This window comes from Oryzias latipes, chromosome 8, assembly GCF_053564925.1.
Source record: "Oryzias latipes strain Hd-rR chromosome 8, Olatipes_Hd-rR_3.1".
NCBI classification, from domain to species: domain Eukaryota; kingdom Metazoa; phylum Chordata; class Actinopteri; order Beloniformes; family Adrianichthyidae; genus Oryzias; species Oryzias latipes.
The window spans coordinates 17,395,675-17,416,328 of record NC_136244.1 but is presented as its reverse complement, the minus strand read 5'-3'; the positions used below and the strand labels follow the sequence as shown (position 1 = coordinate 17,416,328).

Below are 20,654 nucleotides of genomic sequence, written 5' to 3'. Positions count from 1 at the left end.
GTTAACTGCAGCATGGATTAAAATGTGCTTTTAGAAAAACAAGATTTACATTCTTTTTCAGTTTTTATGTTAAAAAACAAAAAACATATATCTACTTTTTTGGTTATAATCAATAGACTGAGAGTTGCAGGAAGTTGATATGTTTCTTTTAGCATTTTATGAAAATAGGAGTTTGGAATAAAATATATGAGAAGAGTAGTGTTGAAGCAGAACAGCTAGAGCTGAGACATTTGTTTACTTGCAGTGAATGCTGAGGGGTTGGCACAGTTGTTAGAGGGGCATAGGAAGGAGCTGGAGTGCTGGGGGGCTCTGGTATTGGTGGTGATGGGTAAGAAAGCAGCTAAGCTCAGTCTGGCAGTTTGTGGTTTGTTGGTTTTTAAGAGAAAAATACATTACATGGAGACTGATGATTGTGTGCATGCAGCAACAACCCACAGAGTAATGCACATTTGTTTAAGTACCATATGGCTTTATTGATCTTTTTAAGATTCATTTTGGAATGACTTAAACTGTCACATTTGTTGCAATAAAAAAATAAAAGGTTGCCCCACTTGTGAAGCTTTTTAATGTGCTGTAAAATTTATACATTTCACTTTCTGATTTTTCTATTATTCACCAGTTTTTGACACAACTTTAAATCTCAGAAACAGTTTTGTCATTACATTTAGAGATTTGTATTCTTTTTCTTCTTATTAAATGTGAAAGAACATCACATAAAAATTGTAGTATTTAAAAAATAAAAAAAGACTTCTCTGGAGACTAGCTAAATATTTCAGTAAGTTTTCAAAAGTAACTTCTTTGAGACTGCAGAGTTTAGGTAACCTGAAAGAACAACAATTTGACCAAACAAGAATTGTTCAAGGCGAGGTGTATAGTTAGAGCTATCTATACATGTGAGCACATCAACCCGCATCTATATAAGAAAACGTTTGATTCTGAGTTAAAACTTTGTCTAGTCTTGAACATGATGGTGAGATTTTGGAGCTTTATCTATTCTATTGTTTTTTTTAACTTAAGCCTTCGTGCAGTCAATGATTGCTGCAGCAGCAATAAATGAGTTAGCTATACCTGTGACTTCAAAAGTAAGGAAACATCAGGAGATCTGCACATGAAGTGAAGCTCAGCAGAAAGTGGGTCATGTCATTAGTCACCACCATGATACCACAGTACGTCTCTACCAGCTTGCAGAGAAGACAGAAGTGTCTTCTCTGCAGGGCCTGGTTTCATATACTTGCTTTGCTGGTGATCTGAGCCTTTGATGATAATAGATTACACGACATTGGCAACAAAGACGGCAGAAAGATTGAATAAAGACATGAAGAGGACACTCATATTTCTTTTCCTGGGTGGTAAGTACAACATTCTGTTTATCTGTGTGAATTTTCAAGGGCCTTATTGAAGTAATGTGAACATGTTGCCATGTGTTCTAGGTGCTTTTAGCAGCTCCTGGGTGGTGGAATATCCACAGAAAGAGACTTGTGCTCCAAAAGGATCGTCTGTGATCCTCCAGTGTTCATACAATTATTCTGATTCAGAGATCGTAGAAAGTGTAAAATGGGGTCACAAAGAAAATTTTTTTCACGGCCCTTTCGTTTATGACAGTGAATCAAACAAGACCTCGTCACGCTTTACATACAGTGGCGACAAAAAGCATAACTGTTCATTGACAATAGACAAGGTGGAGCTGGGCGACGCAGGAAAATATGCCTTTAGATTCATCACAAACTCTGACAAATTTACTGGTGAGGATGGCATAATGCTCAAGATTGGCGGTGAGTTTATTTTGTTGTGAATTCTAAACTGCAATGCCAGATAATTTTCTTTTCATTTTACAATCAAAAATGCCTGTGTTTTTATTTTTAGATTTGAATATTGCTTTTAATAAGGCAAAAGGGAATGAGGTCATCAAAGGAGGCGATTCGGCGAGTCTTACCTGCACCAGTAGCTGTGATGGTGGAGAACCATCACAGTTTATGTGGTTAAAGGATGGAAAAGTTATAAAGAAAGGACCTGTGCTAAATCTAACAGACATGTCCTTCAAACACTCTGGAGATTACTGCTGTACGTATAACGGTGCAACTTCAGGAGTCACAACGATTAATGTTGAATGTGAGTAAAAACAGGAACAATGTTTGGAGAAACTACATCACAAAGGGTTTTATTAAATAATCTTTCCAGTTTAATGGAATAATTTGCTGACGTCTCCTCATTTCTTGCAGTTGGACCTAAGAACACCACCGTGAAGGTTTTTCCGTCAGAAGACGTAGATGCTGGGACCAATGTCACGCTGATCTGCAGCAGCCATGCTAACCCTCTGGTGATGAATTATACTTGGTTTAAAAAGCACGGGACAAACGTAACGGTTCTCGGGGAACACCACATATATTATTTTGAGAAATCTTCTCAAATGGACGATGACCAGTACTTTTGCCGAGCCACCAACAAGCATGGCAGCTGCAACTCCTCTGCTGTCACCATCAAAATTAAAGGTAAACAATCACATCGGTTTGAATTAAAAAGTGTAGTTTGCAACTATTCAGATACATTCACAACAGTTGCTTTAAGGCTTATAAATAGATTTACACAGTTTATCTTTGACGTCTTTATACATATTTAAACATAACTAAGGGTTAATTTTGAGCTGAAAGCCATTCATGTTGGGCTGACTTTGATCAAACATTATGATGCAGTAGAAGCAAATCTAAAAAAAAGAATGTCAGAGATAATTGGTTATTGCCTTCTTTCTTTTTCTTCCAATAAATATGAAAAATTGACCATTGGCCATGAAGTGGGTTATGCTGCCCACACTCTGTGATACCTGAGGGGGTTTTGTACTCGGTTAAATTATACTTCACTGACACAAGCCTTGGGTCGTAACATTTGAAAGTGCCTCATTGGAATGCTGGATCACCATGACCCAAGAGTTACACAAAAGGAAACTCAGTTGACGGTAAAACTTTAGAAATAAATAAAGATGATGGGCTACACTGTGTTTAACTCCGTGTTAATCCACATTTATGGAATTGCCTTTCCTAAATAAAAGGTTTTATTAATCCTTGCATAAACTACTGTGTGCTAAGAGTTGCACTTCATTCTAACTAAAGTTTTGTGTTCTTTTCTTAGTCCACCCGGGATTATTTAGCACTAAACTCATCGTCATATTGACTTGTGCTGTGATTCTCGTGTTCCTTGTTGTGATCGCAGTTGCAGCCAAGAACAGGTATAGGCGACATTCCTGCACAGTGAGGTCTCACATGTAAGAAATGTGAGATTAAAAAAAGAAAAAAATCGGTATCTTTTGCAGATTTAGCAAAAACAGGACCACGTCGACGGAAACTGACTGTGAGGAAGAGACGCAGGTGAGCTTATCGTTACCGCCTGCAGAGAGCTCTGACTGCTTTCACATGTAAGCAGTAAATGTGTGCAGGAGAAGATTCCTGTATGTATAAAGCAATTTACAAAAAAAAAAAAAAAACACAAAAAAAAAACCCCAGAGTGCACTCTCTGTTGTCATCAGCATCAGATACACTTTTTTCCTTGTCGCCCTTGTCTCTTATGTTGTTATTCTGAACAGAATCTTGTAAAAACACAGTCCTGATCCCTTCCTTTTAAGGATAGTGTCTATGTCAACTTGCCTGCGAGCCGGTCACAAGAAGAGATTCCAACTGAGTCAAATTTTGTTTATACGCCGGTTCAAGTCAACAGGAGATCTGACATGTAAGATACTTTTACAACAAAATTTGTTTTTTTCTGAGTAATTTATGCTTCATCAGAGGAACCCGCCCCTCCTTTCATCACCTGCAGGGTGCAGCAGACGAACGACTATGACGAAAGCGACTCAGTGATTTACAGCGTAGTGTGCAGGTAAAGTTCATCCAGCAAACATTTCATTAATAACTGTTTGCTTAAGGCAGCTGCAGTGCAAACACATTTTGTTTTTTCTTTTCAGACCCCAGCCGCTAAAGCTTTCCTATGTTGAGCCTTTGAGACATCAAACAACCTCATTTTGAGTGATGGTGTTGCATCCAAAAAATCTATTTTTGAGTAAACAAAAGGACTTTCGTTCTTAAATGTGTAAAAATGTAGATATGTTGGTAGTTTCTATAGATTTATGGAAATAAATCATTGTTATTTGTTCCCACTTTTGGTTCAGCGCAAAAAAAGAAGTTTCTTCTTCTTTGTCTCATAACACATAAAAGTTTGATTTCCAGTAAAACTGTAAAATATACATTTGAAGAACAGTTGCATTAAGTTAACAGTTGCTCTCACTGTGGTTGGACCCAGGGTTCGTACCACGCTGGGCCACTCCTCTTTTTTTCTGCCCCCTATGACAGGAATGAGTTGCAGAAAACCTTAGTTACATGCCCTGGTCTCCTTAGCTGCCTTTAAGACATCTTTAATGGATGTGGTTTGTGATGAATGCAGATGTTTTTACTTGTTTTAATTGGTCTCCCTCTATCTTTTAATTAGAAACATTAACTTAGTGCCTTCTGTAGACTTTTTATTTTAAATATGGACGGGGGAATATGTCCTGTTTATTTGTTTGCAACTTTGTCATTGTGTTGGATTGTGGCTGCAAACTCAGGTCGTCGTTGTAAACGAGAAAATGTTTTTAATCGACCTAACTAAATAAATAAAGGTTTTAACTAGCTAACTAGCTATCAAGTCAATAATATTAACAGAGATGCCCATCATAGCCACAAATCATATTATGTTTCTTTTATTATTGACAAATCCAACACTCAATAAACAGCAGCTGATGAAAAATGCTAATTTATTTTTTAAGAAAAATGGCAATTTCCTGGTTTAGAAACTAACATGAGCCCCACAAAGAGTTTATGAGCAATGCACATAAGATGTACATGACATTAGATCCAGCAAAAAAAAGAGTTTATAGCATTTTCAAACCTAGCAGAGTCTCCACAGAGACGTGCTGCATTGCTGCACGAATTCATGCAAAGGAAACTACATCCTTGTGTTTCTGAAATTAAGGACTTTTAAAAAGAGCATTGTGTTTGTCACAAATACTTTTTGCACTGAAGGAAATCAACTCATATGACATTTTTGTTTTAATGCAATGCATCTGTATTTTGAAATTGTATTTTCATGTGCATTTTAACAAAACAACCTAATGTTGGTAATTGCTTAACTTTTAAAGTGGGGTGTAGTCTATAGTATAATACATATAATGGTACACCAAATTCATTTTTGCACAACCTTTTAACTTTTGTGTTTTAATCTTTTGCATTTTTTTCTTTTTTGAGTCGGTTGAAAAACAAAAACCTCAGCAATGAAAAAAAGGCAACTTCTCTAGGTTGCCCTGATTTTTGTATTTTTTTCTCATGGGAACTATTGGGTGAAATAGCTCTGAGACGCGTTGTTTACTGCATGTGTGTCACTGAGAGACTCACTCTGGATTTCCCCTGTCCCTTCTTTTTTTCTATGTGAATGTTTGATTTTTTGAGCTGTAAATGTCCCTCATATCTTTAGTTCTTTATGGGTCTCAGCTTTTTGATTTTACAGCATTATAAAGGATCTTGTTTTCATTTTCTTTGTCTTTGAAAATTAATTTCTGTAAAAACTAACAGCCTAAATATGGACCAACTCCTCACTTTCAGTGCAATTTAGGTTTCCATGGCAAATCCAGACGACATGAAACTTGAAAAGTCAAAGCTGACTTATCTTGCTGAAACACCTTAGATTGGTGTTTCAGCAAGATAATATAAGTTACTTTTTCAGATTACCTCTGCTGCCTTGTGTGGAAATGACACATCCTGAAATCCTGGCTGAGTCTGCCCTCTGCCGGCAGTTTGAGAGCATAGCATTTTGACCTTTTCTAAACTCCTGTCTGTCATCATGAGAGGACTGTAGAGAATGTCCTTACATGGAGGAAGTCATGGTACATTTATTGACAATAAGTACGTTTTCTTTTATCCAGTTCTCTCACTTTAAATTTAACAGCTTCATTCTACCAAGATATAGCTTGAAATGTTACAGCAACAATCGTACCATTTTGTTTTTCATATTTTACTGAATTGAATCCATCGCAGAAGCCGCTGTTTTCTTCACCTTCAATTTAAGATGCTCATTTTTCTATGTTTTAAATGATTAAATGAAGGAGTTTTTATCCATGGAGCATTGTCAGGAAATGTGCTGTACAATGAGTTGATGTGCATTATGGGAAAATTCCACTGGAACAAAGTACAAGTAAGAAAATTACACCTCTGCTGCTTATTTCTGGTTTAATGGTTTAAAGTTATAATAAAAAACAACATCAGAATTATATTCGGAGCTGTTTATATAAGAAATTGGTAGAAATAAAAGTCAATTATGCATCAACTCAGTTATGAATTAGTAATCTGAATACTCAGGCAGTTCATGCAAAATCACTAGGTAAATGTTCTCATTTGGTTTCAGTAGAACACAACACAACACAACACAACACAACACAACACAACACAACACAACAGACAGCTACGTTTGATTTATTTTGTTCCCGGTGACACATTCAAACCTTTGGTTTAAATCTAAAGAACGTTTCTACTCTTCAAGCTTAGTTTTCCTCTTTTTTATTTAATTGAAACTGAAATTTTAGGCAACATTTGTGTTGATTTATGGTTTTAATTGATGTTTTTTTGTTGTATTTTTCTCTCTAAAACAGGAACAAACAAAATTTCTCTTTGGTTATGGAGCCATAATATTATGACATATTTTAAAAATGATCCTTTCTTCTGAAAGATAATACATTCATTCTAAAAACAATAATTTGAAATATTAGTTTCCATCTTTGTTACATGACATTACATTCATCTTCAGTTTCGTCGTGTGTTTCTTGAAAAATTGTAAAAATGACTGATGTGGAACTTCAAAACGGGGAAGTCTGTTTTCGACGAAACGAAACTATTACGCGGAAATGAATATAGTGAGCTCTTAAACGCAGGGAGGTTCAGTTCGTCACAACACCAGCAATGGAGATAACCTAGACTTTTACAGGACAAGGCGTGGTGACAATTTTGGTTCAAGCCAAAAAGATATGCTTTTCTTCGGAGAACCCTGAAGAGAAAAAACACATCAGAGAGTTGTGTTACGACAACAAAGAGCACAAATCCTGCATGCTGGGAGACCTGTCAGACCGCGCTATCACCGGACACGGCCGAGTAAGTTCCACGGTGGTGTGTCTGCAGTGAGTGTCATGTGGCCGTGGGGCACCTGTGCTGCACATGATCTTGTTCCAGAACATAGGAGAAAGCTACACGTAGCTGCGCGTTTCTGTGTTTTATTTATTTCAAGCTAGTTAGCATTACTGCTCCTTGGGTTTAGCTAGGACGCTAATTTAGCCTCTTTTACTGAAGGAGAAAATATTGTATGTTAAAATGTAAAATACTTAGTATGGAAATATCTTTGTATGCTAATTGATTTCGCTGAGAACAGCAGGAAGTGACTTTATAGGGCTTTTTATAAAGTAAATATGTGGTTGGTTTCACCATAAATTATCTTCGGAAGGGAAAGATGTATCACTCTGTAAAGAAAAATCACTTTCATCGATCATTGCAATTGATAATGATAATACAGTAATTTACTACCCTCTTTTCATTTTTTTGTGTTAAAAAATGCATTGTGCATTTTAGGATATTTCCTTGTTGTCTTGTTGGATGAAAGAATGCATTAATTACATAAATAACAATGTTACAATTCATTGAAAATGCCAATTGAAAAATGTTTTTCCTGGGCGTGGCCCAAATGAAAGTAGTTGGCAAACCATGACGGGATTTCATGGTTAAGAAAGTTTCACTTTTGATTCTTAGAACATGAAAAATAGCCATAAAATTAACGGCATTTCTCAATATAGCACAAATAAAGCTACATTTTCAACTATATTAAACATAGCTCACATGCCATATGGAAATATGTAAAAAAAAAAAAAAAACATTTTCTACAGTTTATTCAATAATTTTCTATCCTTTAATTTACATTACATTGTAATATTAAAATACAATAGAAATTTGATGAAACAGATTGGTTTATATTTAAATGTCTTCCTTTAAAATCGTTTTTAAAGTGATTTTATTTTTATTTTTCATATTCAGGCATGATCTATTTTCATGCATTTTTCTGCTAGAAGACTCACTTTGCCCTGCAGGACTAAAAAAGTACTTGACAGAAGACGCAGGAGACACTATTGCCAAATATTATTTCTGGTTCCGTCGGGAATTAAACTGTTTGCTGGCCTTTTTGTTGGGCAAGTCTGTTCAAAGTCCAGATCATGCTATTGCTCAGCTTTGCAGACTTGGGAATACTGAGACCTCTGCTGGTAAAATAAAAGCGAAAGTAATGAAAGTTTAATAATAATGAGTGCCTTTTGTACAGATCGCCAAGGCTTGAAGATGAAGTGCTCGGATTGCGGTCACATTATTGTGGAGAAGCAAGCCAAGTTCTGCAGCAACTGTGGCTTCAGGCTTTCTACCCAACCTGCTACTGCACAGAGTGAGTAAACAAACTCATAAATGCTATATTAGCAAGTACTGAAGTAATATTTATAACTGTATTGTAAAGAAATATTTATAACTGTGTGTGCCCTGAAGAATAGACAATATTAAGGGAAATCTTTTTCTTCATGACATTTCTTTAACGCAGTCACAGAAAATCCACCTCATCCACAAGTCGCTCATTTGGAAAGTGAAACTCCGATAACAGATTCTCAGAAAAATGACCAGCTGTCTGAAAACAAGGAGGCCAAGAGGAGTCCCAAACGACACAATGATGAAATGCCCATCTCAAAGAAAAAGGTAAGTTTTGAATCCCAGAGGTTTTTGTGAGCACTGGTGTTGTTTTAGAGCAGCACCTTTTTTGAGCCATGGACCAGTTTAATGTCAGACAATATTTTACAGACCGGTCTTTTTTTTTTGGCCTCTAGTTTTACTTAACTTGTCAAAGTGGAAGACAAACAATGAGACATTTTTTTTTGCGTCATTTGGCTTTTAAAGAAAAAAAAATTCAAAAGATAAAAACGTGTATTTTCGAAATATAACTATAAACATGAATTCACTGTTTAAGCAACTTTATTAGGAGCATCCTTGTAACATTAGACATAGTTGCTAAATATTATACATTATTATTATAAAAAAAAACATTTTGAATAAAATAGTTAAATGCAGCTTTCTTTTTTTCCTCACTGACTCTTTTCTGGATAAAGAAACTTTCCAAATACGTTTTTTTTTCTTCCAACTTTGGCTAATTTGGGTTTTATAAAGTAGCTTTAAGAAAACATGGATGGCTTTAGGACGTGTGGCTGAGTGATTTGACAAGCGTCAAGAATGAGTTAGATCTGGCGGGAAAATTCCAGTGGTTTGCCAAAATGACTCTAATTATCAGATTATTACGAATAAAACAGAAGAAACGTAGGTAATGTTGTGTTTGACTGCAGCTCGGTACCAACTGTCCCAACAACTGATACTGTCCAAGGACCGGGGGGGGGGGGTTGGGGGCCACTCTTTTAGAGTATTTATCATCTTTGTTTGCTTGAAGTTTTGTGCCGTTTGCCATTGAGCACTCCACTTTGCATACTGCATGTAAAACCATGGGTGTGTTCGAACACCAGATTTTATTCACAGCAAACCAAGAACCAGTTGAACCCTTTTTAGTTTGGGTGGTTCATGACTCAAATGTGAATGAATTGTTAATATATATGTATATGTATATATTGTTTCCACAGAAAAAAAAGAGGAAGAAAAGCAAGAAAAAGAAAGATGGTAGCGTGTCATCAGACCAAGACCAAACTCAGCAGGACTCACTTACGTCTCTAGAAGACAACCAAGAGAAGAGGACGGAGGATGGAGGAGACTCTTCTGACAGCTATGATGAGGCAAAAGAGGAAACAGTGGATTCACTCCAGACCCACTCGCTACAGGAGGACCTACCTAGCTCATTAGTTGCTAGCAACACAGGTTCCCCCTCTGAAGACACAAAACTCACTCAGAAGTCTCCTGGTGAAGCTGAAGAATCTGCAAAAATGAAATGTCAGGAAGGCACAGATGAACCTAAAGAGGGAGAGATCAGTGAGGGGAAAGCGGATGATAATCAGACACTCAAATCTGCTGACACTCCAGAGCAACACTCCATCTTAAACAACAAAAAAACTCCTAAAAGTGATGCAGATAAGGCAGCAGAGGCTGCCACAGATAAAGACCAACAAAGTGCTGGGAAAAAATCCAAAAATAAGCAAGAAACAATCACGACAACGCAGTCTGCAGGGGTTCAATCTGCCAATTCTAAGGGAAAACAATCCGGGAATCCCAAAGAGAAGGGCAAAAATCGAAATGATCCACAGCAGAAAGGAAAGCATCTCAAGGATGAGGAAAACAAGGAAAAAAACCAGACCGATCAGGAACAGAAGAAGAAACATCAAGAGGATCAAAAACAGAAGGAGACCAATCAGAACGATCAAAACAAGACAAACAAAAGTCAAAACAAACAAAAAGGAAAAGATCCGCTGACGCATGATGAATCAACATCCGAGGTAACTTCTGGAATAAGTCTAAAGCAAGCCTGTATACAAAATAAATTTGCAGAATAAATATATTTTTATTATTATTTTTTTTATTGCAGGCTGCCAACGTAGGCAGCAGTGTGGACCCAGAGAAAATGGACGTTGAGGAGTCTGGACCCCTTCAGATGTCCTCAGATGATAACAAAGAAGGGAAAGGGGGGAGCACGGAAAACCCCACCAAGGGGAAAGCTCCACCCCCAAAAACGTAAGTTCTTCTCTTTTTAAGGAATGTTTTCTTACCTCAGCTTTTTATTGAGTTTAACACTTTTCTTCTTTGCTTAGACTGACCAACAAGAAGAATCTTGCTGTGAATGAAAGAGTCACCATCTACTTCCACGCCATTCTGTCAAAAGATTTTAAATTTGATCCAGAAAAAGATCAAATTTTTATAAGAGCAGGGTCGGTCCTTGGGTCATGGAAGGACAATATTGCTGAACTCTTTGTGACCAGGTAATTTAACCGGTAATGTATAGAACACATAGAATAATGACTATATAAAATATCCCAAATAAAAGTCTTTTATAAGTATTTTTCTCTTTTGGGAAAGAATAAAATAATTATTTTTACAAAAAGTTTTATTTTTTTTTACATGTCGGTTTTTGTCTTTATAACTGTTACTTTATAGCATCCTCCATTTATATATTAAAAAAACAAACAAACAAGTGACAAATCTTTATTTTACTTGGTTGTTAAACTATTTTGGTCCTATCAAATAATCCTTAAATATAACTCTTGTGATTTTTTTTTAAATTGTACATTTTTGCAGGGATTTTAAAGAACATGGGTTCTTGGTGACTGGCAGTGTTCAAGCCAAAAAGTCTGACGTTGTCTCTGAGTCCATACCCTACAAATATGTGGTGTATAAGCACAAAAAGCAGGAATATGAGTATGAGTTTATATACAAACTGGATTCTTCACGGTTTCACACCAACAGATGTTTGTTTGTGAAACCTCGACTCCTCACTGCTGATGGTAAATATCACCATTTTATACAAATCTATTTATAGTAGTTTTATTGTGAATTAAGCATTTGAGTTGCAGGGATCTTGACGTTTGCTGAATTCTTTTTATTTTCAAAGGGGACTGGCATCAGTATGATGACATCATTTGTGTTGAGCCATCCAAAGGGTTTCTCCAACGCCTGAAGGAAAAAGTTTTTTCTGAACAGAAAAAAGATCTCATTCAAGGCAGAATGATCGCGGGGGATATTATGTTGGAGACCATATTTGATCTGCTTACCGGTAGTAGCTGGAGTGAAACAAATCTGAGAAGTTTCCAGATTCAACTGAGCCAGTTCTTCCAGGTTTATGGGAACCCCTTTGTTTTTGAGGAGACAGGAAATAAATGGAGCTCCTTGGGATTTGGGGAAGATGATGTAAGTTCTGGAAGGCTTTTGTTAATCAGCACAATTATGGAACTTCTAATCATATTTAAAATCAATTAGAAACTAAGAAAATGTTTGATTTTGGTTTCAGTTTAAAACTTATTCAGTAATCTTTTTTTTCTAATTTGTGATTTTCAGGTAAGGAGGTTGCTGAAGGAGTTCATGTTGGGAAAGGTGATGCCCCAGCTGAGGGATAAACCTGTGGAAAACTGTTATATTCGGGACCCCCTGAAAGCTGCTGTGATCGTGCTTCATGTATGTAGACAGTATGGCATCAGACTTAATGACGCCGAGCGCCATCGCCTCTGTACTGCACTTTGCCTACCCAAGAAAGAGAAGGATGCCTTTCATGAGTACTGGACAGACCTCTCTCAGACCATCGTCCCTGTTCTACACAGGTTGGTACAATGTTCGGCTTTTATTTCTTTTAAATAAAATTAATGATATCTAAATAATAAAGCACTTTGATTTCTCTTCAATGTTATTTTATTTCTTTTTCTTGTTTCAGTTTACCACAAATGTTGGTAGATCTAATCAAGGAAGTAAAGAAAGCAGGAATGCTTCGGTGGATTTTGGTGTTACCACTTTTGCACCTTGTCAAAGACAGCATCAAACCCTTCGAGGTACAAACCTCTAGAAATACAAAGTATGATTTGTCTTGGGCTGGACTCCAAGGACTAGATATACACAACATAACACTGACCAGCGAAAAAACCAGGTTTGAGTCTTTCTTACTTTTCATATTCCACTGTATAATATTCCCAGAATAATTTTGAACTGTTTGTGCTTGCCCTGTTCTCAGAGAGGTCATCAGAATGATGAAAGATCACAGTCACTTGATGGAGGTGGATTCCCTTTTAATTCGATCCTGCTTGTATTTGATGTCATTCGATAAGCTGATGGAGTTCATGAAGGATCTGAACCCAGAGCTTCTGGAGGTTCTTCTAGTTGTCACACAGAAAGTTCCTGAGGAAATCACTGTCAGCAGTTTTGAAGTGAGTTTTCTAAACTTACCATATCCCTTTTGGGGTCACGCGGTTGCCAGAGCCAGTTCCAGTTACTGTTGGGCAAAGGCTGGGTACACCCTGAACAGGTCACCAGTTTGTCGCAGGGTACACAATCACCACACACATGCACACGGAAGGACTCTAGAATAATAAAGCATATTTTTGGACTCTGGGAGGAAACCGAAGTGCCCAGAGAAAACCCGCGCATGCACAGGCAGAACAAGCAAACTCCACACGGGGAATTGAACCAGGGCATTCTGGCTGTGAGGTGAGAGTGCTAAGCACTGCACATCAAGAACAAAATAATTAATTTATAATTAATAATTAATTTTCCAAATTTTGTGCAACACCAGCAGTAAAAATCCTCCCAAAATGTAATGCATTCATAAAACCAAAAATCTATTCTATAATATCTCAAAAGTTCAGTTGTTTTCCTGCCTGCCTCACCTCATGTCTTTTTAGTGGAGCTTCATGTCAGATCCAGACACTAAATAAACGACAAAAGTGAAATACATTACCCGTTATATGAAAAGTTAAGTCATGTAATAAAATTTCCACATTGTAAATGTAAAGCATTACATTATTGGCATTCACTGAGTAAACTAAAGGCACACCATCAATCAAGTTTACATGGCATTGTGCAATCTGCCATGAGGCAGTTTTCGGTGCTGCCACACCTGGCAGCCTGCTCCTTATTTGAAAAGAAAACATGCAAATACAGCAATTTTTAAAAATCAAGCAGATTAAAATATGAATTGCATTTATAGCATACTAGTGGACACATATTTATTTTACTAGTAGTTGCTCTCAGTAGAATCGATGCTTACAGGTGTAAGAAGCCTGACCGACCCCAAACCCATCTTAAATATGTCCACCTCCCAAAGCAATTTAAAGAATCAAAACCCTCCAATTGGGCAGAAAATCGCCCAATCTGGCAACACTGGTTCAGCTTAAATACACTTATATGAAGATGATTGCAATTTTATTATTGTAAATGACTTTTGTGAATACTAATGCTGTTTCTGTTTTGTTTTTTCCCAGACGGCGACAGAAATCCTCAGTCATATTCAACAAAATCTCATTGAGGAAAAATACAAGTAAATATTCAAAAAACGTATTTCCATATAAACTGCTTAATTAATTTCAAGATTTATACTTTATCCATAGTTGTTCTTACTGTTGGTTATCATAAAAAATATAGTTTGTGTTTAATTTAAAGCCATGGTGTTTTTATATCAAATGGGTCTTTAGACTTACTGAGGTTTCTGGTTTGCAGACAAGGCTTTTTGCATTGCATGCTACGTTGCAGATTACCATAGTTGGACTTCTCATATGTCTTTCATCTGTTGCCACAGCAGGAAACACTGTTTTTAATGAGAATTATATAATTGAATACATCTCATCATAAGTGTATATCATTAATTTTTTGTTTTGTTTTGTTGTCATAGTTACTTCACAGAGACTTACAGAAAACAGTGTCTGGGGACGGCAGTGAAACTGTTGGAGAAGACCTGCAAAGGGGTCAAACTGGGATCGTCTCTCCAGGACTTTCCTGATGTTCCTCTGGCATGCATGAATCTAGTGGCATCAGTGTCGGATTTTTTGCAGTGTAACAAGCTGGAGGTAAATACAAAGTATAAAAGGTGTTCATTAATGACAAACTCTGTGTTTTTCTGAATACTTGTAAGATGTTTGTAAATTTTAAAAGAATTTATGATCCCTAGGCTCAAGAAAATGATCCAGCAGTCCAAGATTTTGCAAAAGGCTCGATCACTCAGGCCATGAACTCAATGAGAACCTGGATGAGCCAGTCTTTCAAACAGAGTTTTCACAGAAGGGTTTGGTCATACTTATTTCAAGAGAAAAAGGCGGAATTTGAAGTGAGTTGTTTGCCTTTAGATATGAACCACATGCAAATCCTGCTACCTAAAGTATTTGAGAGTAAGCTATAGTTTTTAATCACTCAATATTTGTTCACAGTTGTGGAATAACGTGATTTCCATCAGCTTCAAAAATGAAGAATCGACAGCACAGTGGAGACAGACATTTTCTGTTGATTTTGAGGGCAAATACAAACAGGTAAGCAGCAAGAAAAGCAGAAACATCATAGGCCAAAACCGGGAGTCCTCGACCGAAACCGGGAGTCCCTCTATGCTATAAAATAACTTTATTTTAACTGGTGACCCCAACAGTTAGGGTTTTTCCCTTTTTACTCTTTAATAAAACACTTATGTTCATCTACACTTTAAAAACAATAAGATAAGCGATAAGAATTATCGTTTTTGTCCTGTCTAAGCTTATCTTGCTCACTAAAACTTCATTTTGTACCAGCGAATGTAACCAATTAGTGACATTTTTAAACTTTAATAATAGGTGATACAATTCTGAGAACTTTTAAATGCCAATGTTGAAAGGGTCAAAGTTATTACTGTTTTCCCTCCATTTATACATGTTCTGTTAAAAACACCAAAAACACAATTGTCATTGGAGTGGGTCTTTAATAGTCAAATTACATTTCAGTGTTGTATTTTCCACTTCCAGCTGATGATGTCTAACGTCATCTTTTCTCATTTCTTTCTACGCTTTTAGGAATCCGCTGATGATCAAATCAAATTCTACTGTGAAAACATTGAGGAACTTGGTGCCTCTAATCCACATGTTGCTTCCATTGTGGAGAAATGTGCTCTTGAGGCTGTTACATCTTTATGCCAGGTAAAGTCTTTAACTTTTCAAACATTCAAACGAATTAGTCTTGCAGTTTTCTTATTTTTTTAGTAACTATACAATTATTACATTGCTATTGCATACTCTAATGTTCTAGCTGCTGTTGTTAACTAAATTAAGTGTAATATTTTCCTTTATTTTATATTTGCAGACCAAGTCTGAAGGCAAGGTGTTTAAATTTTTTACTATTACTGGGAAATTTTGGAAGCTCATCTCAACCATTATTGAAAAATCCTGGCCAAGAGACAGTCAAGGACATTACCAGGATGATGAAGAAGTTGTTCTTCGACACCTCCTCTCCTGGACTGCAGCCAAAGATATTTTCCATCTACACGGTAATATTGTCCATCTTATAACAACATCTGCATGTTTGTTGGTTTTAAAGCTATGAAACATTTGTAAGTTCCACCAGATTTACAGGACAAAGCATGTCTGCACATATTAAAACATTTGTGATGGAGTATTTCTCACACACATCCAGGAAAAAACAAAACAAACAACTAAATTGTAAATTCTATGTCATCAGGAAAGGAAGAGAAGCTGTTTGAAAAGCTGTCAGACGATGCCAAAGAAAAAATTGTCCAGGCCATTTCAGCATTTACGGCCATGAACCAACAACTGGTTCAAGGACACATCAAAATCAGTCTGCTGAGGATCATCCTACAGAGGCGAGACGCCTTCTTAGAACTGCAGAAGATCGGTAATATTAGTGTCTCTAAGGATTCATGTTCATTGGCAGGAAATGCCTTTATTAAGGATAACATTCATGTATTTGGCCCGTATTATGTATGGACAGACTGCCTTTCTGAGGGTGGACAATACAGCTACACTGCCAAAATGAAGAAGCTTTTGGACCACAGACGAACAGAAGTGGAAGCTGTGTACCATGAGAAGCAGCTTGTGGATGTCATCCTAGATATGAGCCACAAACTTGAGGAACACGTGCCAGGTATGATAAACGCCACAGTGCGCGTTTGAGCTAATTTATTTTCGCAATATAATATTTTCCCTCTTTAATTTTCATTATAGTTGATGTTGACGACTTGAAAGAAAAAGCACAGATCAACATTGAGATCATGCCCCTTAACGATTTCATGAAAGTTTACCATTTTGACGAACCAGAGACAGAAATGACCGGCATTGTCAGCTACTTTGAACTGGATGATGAAATCAGAGAAATGGGAGAAGAGCTTCACACCTTTCAGGAGAGTTATCTTTTCAAAATGCTTTGGGAGAAATATGCCAGGAACTTTGCAGCTGACGACAGAGAGGGAGATGACCCCGATGAAGATGAAATGGAAGACAAAACAGCAACGCTTGATGTTATATATGATGATATTTTCAAGTATTGTATCGATGAATACAAAATCATCCATACCCGCCTGAAGAACAGCAGCATAACTCTTGAAGAAGTCAACCAGCTTTTTGGTGCCTACAAAGGAAAGCACAATGATCTATCTCAGGAACTGAGAATCATGTCCAGAGTTGACAAAGCTGGTGACACACGATGGATTGACAGCAGGGTTGAGCAGATTGTACAATATCATGAACTCCATCTAGCCGTGGCCTCAGCTCAGATTATCATGAAGGTCAAAGAGACACTTGGCCTTCAAGGAGATTTTAGAGTCTTGGAAACACTGACAAATATTGTAAGTGATCATTTTTGAAAATGAATAAATGTGAAAATAATTGTACACTGACTCATTTGCTAGAAACAAACCATAACCTTTTTTTTTGCCTTTACAGCTTCACGCAGACTTTCAAAGAGAGCCACTGAGTCGCATTGATAATGAGTTGATGCAGGCAAAAATGGTTCTGGTAGACATTACAGAGCCCCGCTTAGTCTGTTTAAAGGAACTGCACATCAGAGGACACTTTGTGAAATGGGTGAAAGATGCTCTTGAAGGTTCGTATATCTATTTATCTTATTAAATTATTTGTTAACAACAGTAGTTTTTTTTGGATAATTATTATTTTTTCATCCTTTTTAGATATCAATGAGTTGAAGGTGTTTGTTGACCTGGCCTCCATCTCTGCGGGGGAGAATGACATGGATGTAGACCGGGTTGCTTGTTTCCATGATGCCATCCTTGGCTACTCCTCTCTGCTTTATGAGCTCAAACCAGACTCTAACTTTCACGCCTTTAAAGAAGTGCTGAAGAAGCTCTGGAAAGCTTTTGAGAATGACAAAAACTTACCTAAAAAACTGGTATGAGTCACTTTATAAATATAAGTGTGTTGAAATGCTCATGGCAGCATTCCTTTGGATTATGTAATACAAAAGTCTTCAGATGTTTTGGTTCACACACAGATATTAACTTGTACTGTTTTTTTAAAATTATGACATAAAAGGGAGTCAAATGTTATTTTAATTGTTAAAAAATGTTCTTTGCTGGTTCCGCCGAATTTTCTAATATTGTTTTATCTATTTCAGTGTGACAGTGCACGCCATCTTGAGTGGTTAAAGACTGTGAAAGACAGTCACGGGTCAGTAGAGTTATCCTCTCTCTCGTTGGCATCAGCTATTAACCAGAAGGGTATCTACCTGATTAATGGGCAAAGGACAAAAAAGGTAAATAAATAATGCTGTCCCTTTTCTGTGTAATTTAGAGTTCATTTTCTTGTGGAAAGTAAATGTCATGCAAGTCCTGTTTTGTTTTTTTATACAGTTGAGTCTAGACACTGCCCTAAAGCTACAGATTCCAGAGGAGCATGAAGATGGTCGGCAGATGCGCTACTACTCTCTTGAGGACCTCAGGGAACTTCAGAACAAACTCATGCTCATGTCCGGCAAAGGGGACCAAGGGCAGAATGAAGTTGATCGTTTTGCTGAGGTAAATGTTCCTGACATTCATACACCATTTTGTTATGTACAGTGTACAGCCATTTGTTGACGATGTGATTGTATTTTGATTGAAATTATTTGAGCTGTTCAATATATGCTGGATAACCCACAATGAAACGTATATATCTTTTTAAAAACATATGAGAGTGGGAGATATTAACCCTTTTATATCAGAGCTGTCGCAGGCGACAGCAAAATTACACGATCTCTGAACGACCGTAACTCTTCAACCATTTACACAATCTGAGCTTCCTGAGCTACGGAATCTGTTGGAATTATGTTAAGTGCGTTGACGGTTGAAGAGTTATGGTAGTTCAAAGAACATAAACACGACAGCTAACGCTCTGGTGTTAAAGGGCTAAAACATTTATACAATTAGGTTATCTGTTTTATATTATTGTCAGGTATTTTAGGTTTGCTATAACGTATCTAAAATACTCTAAGGAACTTTTACCTGAAAAGGTCCACCTGTTGTAAATGTCTTAGGTTTTACATAGGCTGTAAACATGTTGGTTTTTGCAAAACATGATTCTTTCTCAGTGTAGGTGTACTTATGTTTTCAGGTTTTTGCCAGTGTCCAGAGGCTAGCTGAGGCCTTCATTGCCCTTTACACTGCCGGAAATCCTCTGTTCAGAAACTGGGAAGTACACATTAACTGCTGCGTAAGAGGTCACGAACCAAGCATTATCATGGATTTTAACTTGCACAGAGCTGGCAGTGTCATTGTGGAAGGCAGCGTTGAAGAACAACTTCCTGACCTCTGCAGGAAAATGGAGAAATGCCTTGAGTATTGGATGAATTTTGTGGACAAGCAGAGATTCCATTATTACTACCTCAACTACTATACAGCTGAACAGATAGTCTACCTCTGCAGACAACTGAGTCAACAAAATATGAGCAATGTAGAAAACCAGGTTCTAATGATGCTTTCCTTTATCAAACCAAACTGCACGTCTTTAGACTTACGGCAGATCTGGCATGACCTTCAATATGAAATCCTGACCAAATCACAAGAGCAAAATGAGGACATTGAGTTTCAGACCTTTGCTGCAGTGCCTGAAACTGAGATAGGAATTTCAGAGGTCATGGATGAAATGAATGAATTACATCTGAAAGAAGCAAAGGGCCTGCAAGTATTTGATCAAATATGGAATGCTTACATGAAAAACATGAAGGAGTTTCTCCCAAACATCATTGACATCAAAAGTCTTGGAAGACTACTGGAGATACTGGCAAACAAAGAGGACTTTCAAGAAAGTGACAGCGAAGAAGACATTTCTGTTGATGTCCCTAAAAGTTTCACAAATCGGTTGCTACCCAAAGGCCTTGCTGCTGGAAATCCAAATCTCATTATTTGCCCTCACAATGAAGTTTTGACCGCTTGTATCTCCACTTATATGAGCAGTGCAGACGAGGAACTTCCAACCTATGATGAAGTCCTGTTGTGCAACCCATCAACTCCATATGAACAGGTAGAGCTATTCCTAAGGCGTTGCCTCAGTCCAGGCTACAGGGGTCAGAAGATCTATTCTTTACTGTATGGTGATCTTCTAACTTATGACGTGAGCTCCAAAGTTGAAATATTTTTTCAACGAATGAAAATGCAGAGCAGAAAAGACTACAGTCTTGTCATCATTTGCAGTTCAGAAAGAGAACATGCATACCTGCCATCAGCTTTTAGCCAGTACAAACTGCATATGGTACCCCAAGAACCCCTACAAAATATTCAGATGTACCTCCAGAAACACTATGCTGTTCCATCAGACCAATCCAGCGCTGCAGCTGTGTTTACAGACAGACTCTGTGTTGGTGTCATCTCATCCAAAAGGGCTGGTGTTGGTGTGTATATGAGCTCTTTTCAAAGGATCCATTTGCTTTTGTGCGCTATTTCAACTATAAATTGACAACTGTTATCTTGTATTCACAGGCAAATCTCTTTACATCAAGAGGCTGTTTGAAAAACTGAAGCACTCTGCAAAAAAGTCATCAGCATTAAAATGCATACGCTTGACTGAACCAGAAGTCAATGAAACTATCATTCTTCAAGATCTGTTGAACATCCCAGCAAGGAAAGAGCTCACTATGTTCCACTTTGATGTCACGTCATCTGTAATTATGTTTTTTCTCTGTTTTATGGATCTAGTCTAA

At 37.2% G+C, this 20,654-nt stretch overlaps 2 protein-coding genes across 3 annotated transcripts in view; both read left to right on the top strand.

The window, feature by feature from the left end:
• The first annotated feature begins 1,151 nt into the window (after positions 1 to 1,151).
• LOC105353581 (B-cell receptor CD22-like) lies at positions 1,152 to 4,137 on the top strand. The gene is made up of 9 exons (XM_078951626.1): positions 1,152 to 1,349; positions 1,431 to 1,772; positions 1,864 to 2,109; positions 2,220 to 2,489; positions 3,124 to 3,220; positions 3,305 to 3,359; positions 3,614 to 3,717; positions 3,805 to 3,864; positions 3,950 to 4,137. Exons 1-9 carry the CDS (start codon positions 1,259 to 1,261, stop codon positions 4,008 to 4,010), a joined length of 1,326 nt encoding a protein of 441 aa, XP_078807752.1. The 5' UTR covers positions 1,152 to 1,258; the 3' UTR covers positions 4,011 to 4,137.
• A 2,800-nt stretch (positions 4,138 to 6,937) lies between these two features.
• Positions 6,938 to 20,654, top strand: part of rnf213a (ring finger protein 213a) — a 30,058-nt gene continuing 16,341 nt past the window's right edge. For both annotated transcript variants that reach the window (XM_011478165.4, XM_011478164.4), the window contains exons 1-26: positions 6,938 to 7,157; positions 8,368 to 8,484; positions 8,635 to 8,786; positions 9,713 to 10,516; positions 10,606 to 10,751; positions 10,829 to 10,996; positions 11,313 to 11,518; positions 11,626 to 11,921; positions 12,069 to 12,328; positions 12,439 to 12,648; positions 12,733 to 12,925; positions 13,979 to 14,034; positions 14,386 to 14,560; positions 14,662 to 14,817; positions 14,918 to 15,016; positions 15,527 to 15,649; positions 15,813 to 15,996; positions 16,188 to 16,361; positions 16,458 to 16,610; positions 16,691 to 17,310; positions 17,408 to 17,567; positions 17,653 to 17,870; positions 18,096 to 18,233; positions 18,331 to 18,495; positions 19,070 to 20,345; positions 20,434 to 20,615. In XM_011478165.4, coding sequence (XP_011476467.1) covers positions 8,385 to 8,484; positions 8,635 to 8,786; positions 9,713 to 10,516; positions 10,606 to 10,751; positions 10,829 to 10,996; positions 11,313 to 11,518; positions 11,626 to 11,921; positions 12,069 to 12,328; positions 12,439 to 12,648; positions 12,733 to 12,925; positions 13,979 to 14,034; positions 14,386 to 14,560; positions 14,662 to 14,817; positions 14,918 to 15,016; positions 15,527 to 15,649; positions 15,813 to 15,996; positions 16,188 to 16,361; positions 16,458 to 16,610; positions 16,691 to 17,310; positions 17,408 to 17,567; positions 17,653 to 17,870; positions 18,096 to 18,233; positions 18,331 to 18,495; positions 19,070 to 20,345; positions 20,434 to 20,615 — 6,414 coding nt within the window. In that variant the 5' untranslated portion in view covers positions 6,938 to 7,157; positions 8,368 to 8,384. The remainder of the gene's footprint in view (positions 7,158 to 8,367; positions 8,485 to 8,634; positions 8,787 to 9,712; positions 10,517 to 10,605; positions 10,752 to 10,828; positions 10,997 to 11,312; positions 11,519 to 11,625; positions 11,922 to 12,068; positions 12,329 to 12,438; positions 12,649 to 12,732; positions 12,926 to 13,978; positions 14,035 to 14,385; positions 14,561 to 14,661; positions 14,818 to 14,917; positions 15,017 to 15,526; positions 15,650 to 15,812; positions 15,997 to 16,187; positions 16,362 to 16,457; positions 16,611 to 16,690; positions 17,311 to 17,407; positions 17,568 to 17,652; positions 17,871 to 18,095; positions 18,234 to 18,330; positions 18,496 to 19,069; positions 20,346 to 20,433; positions 20,616 to 20,654) is intronic.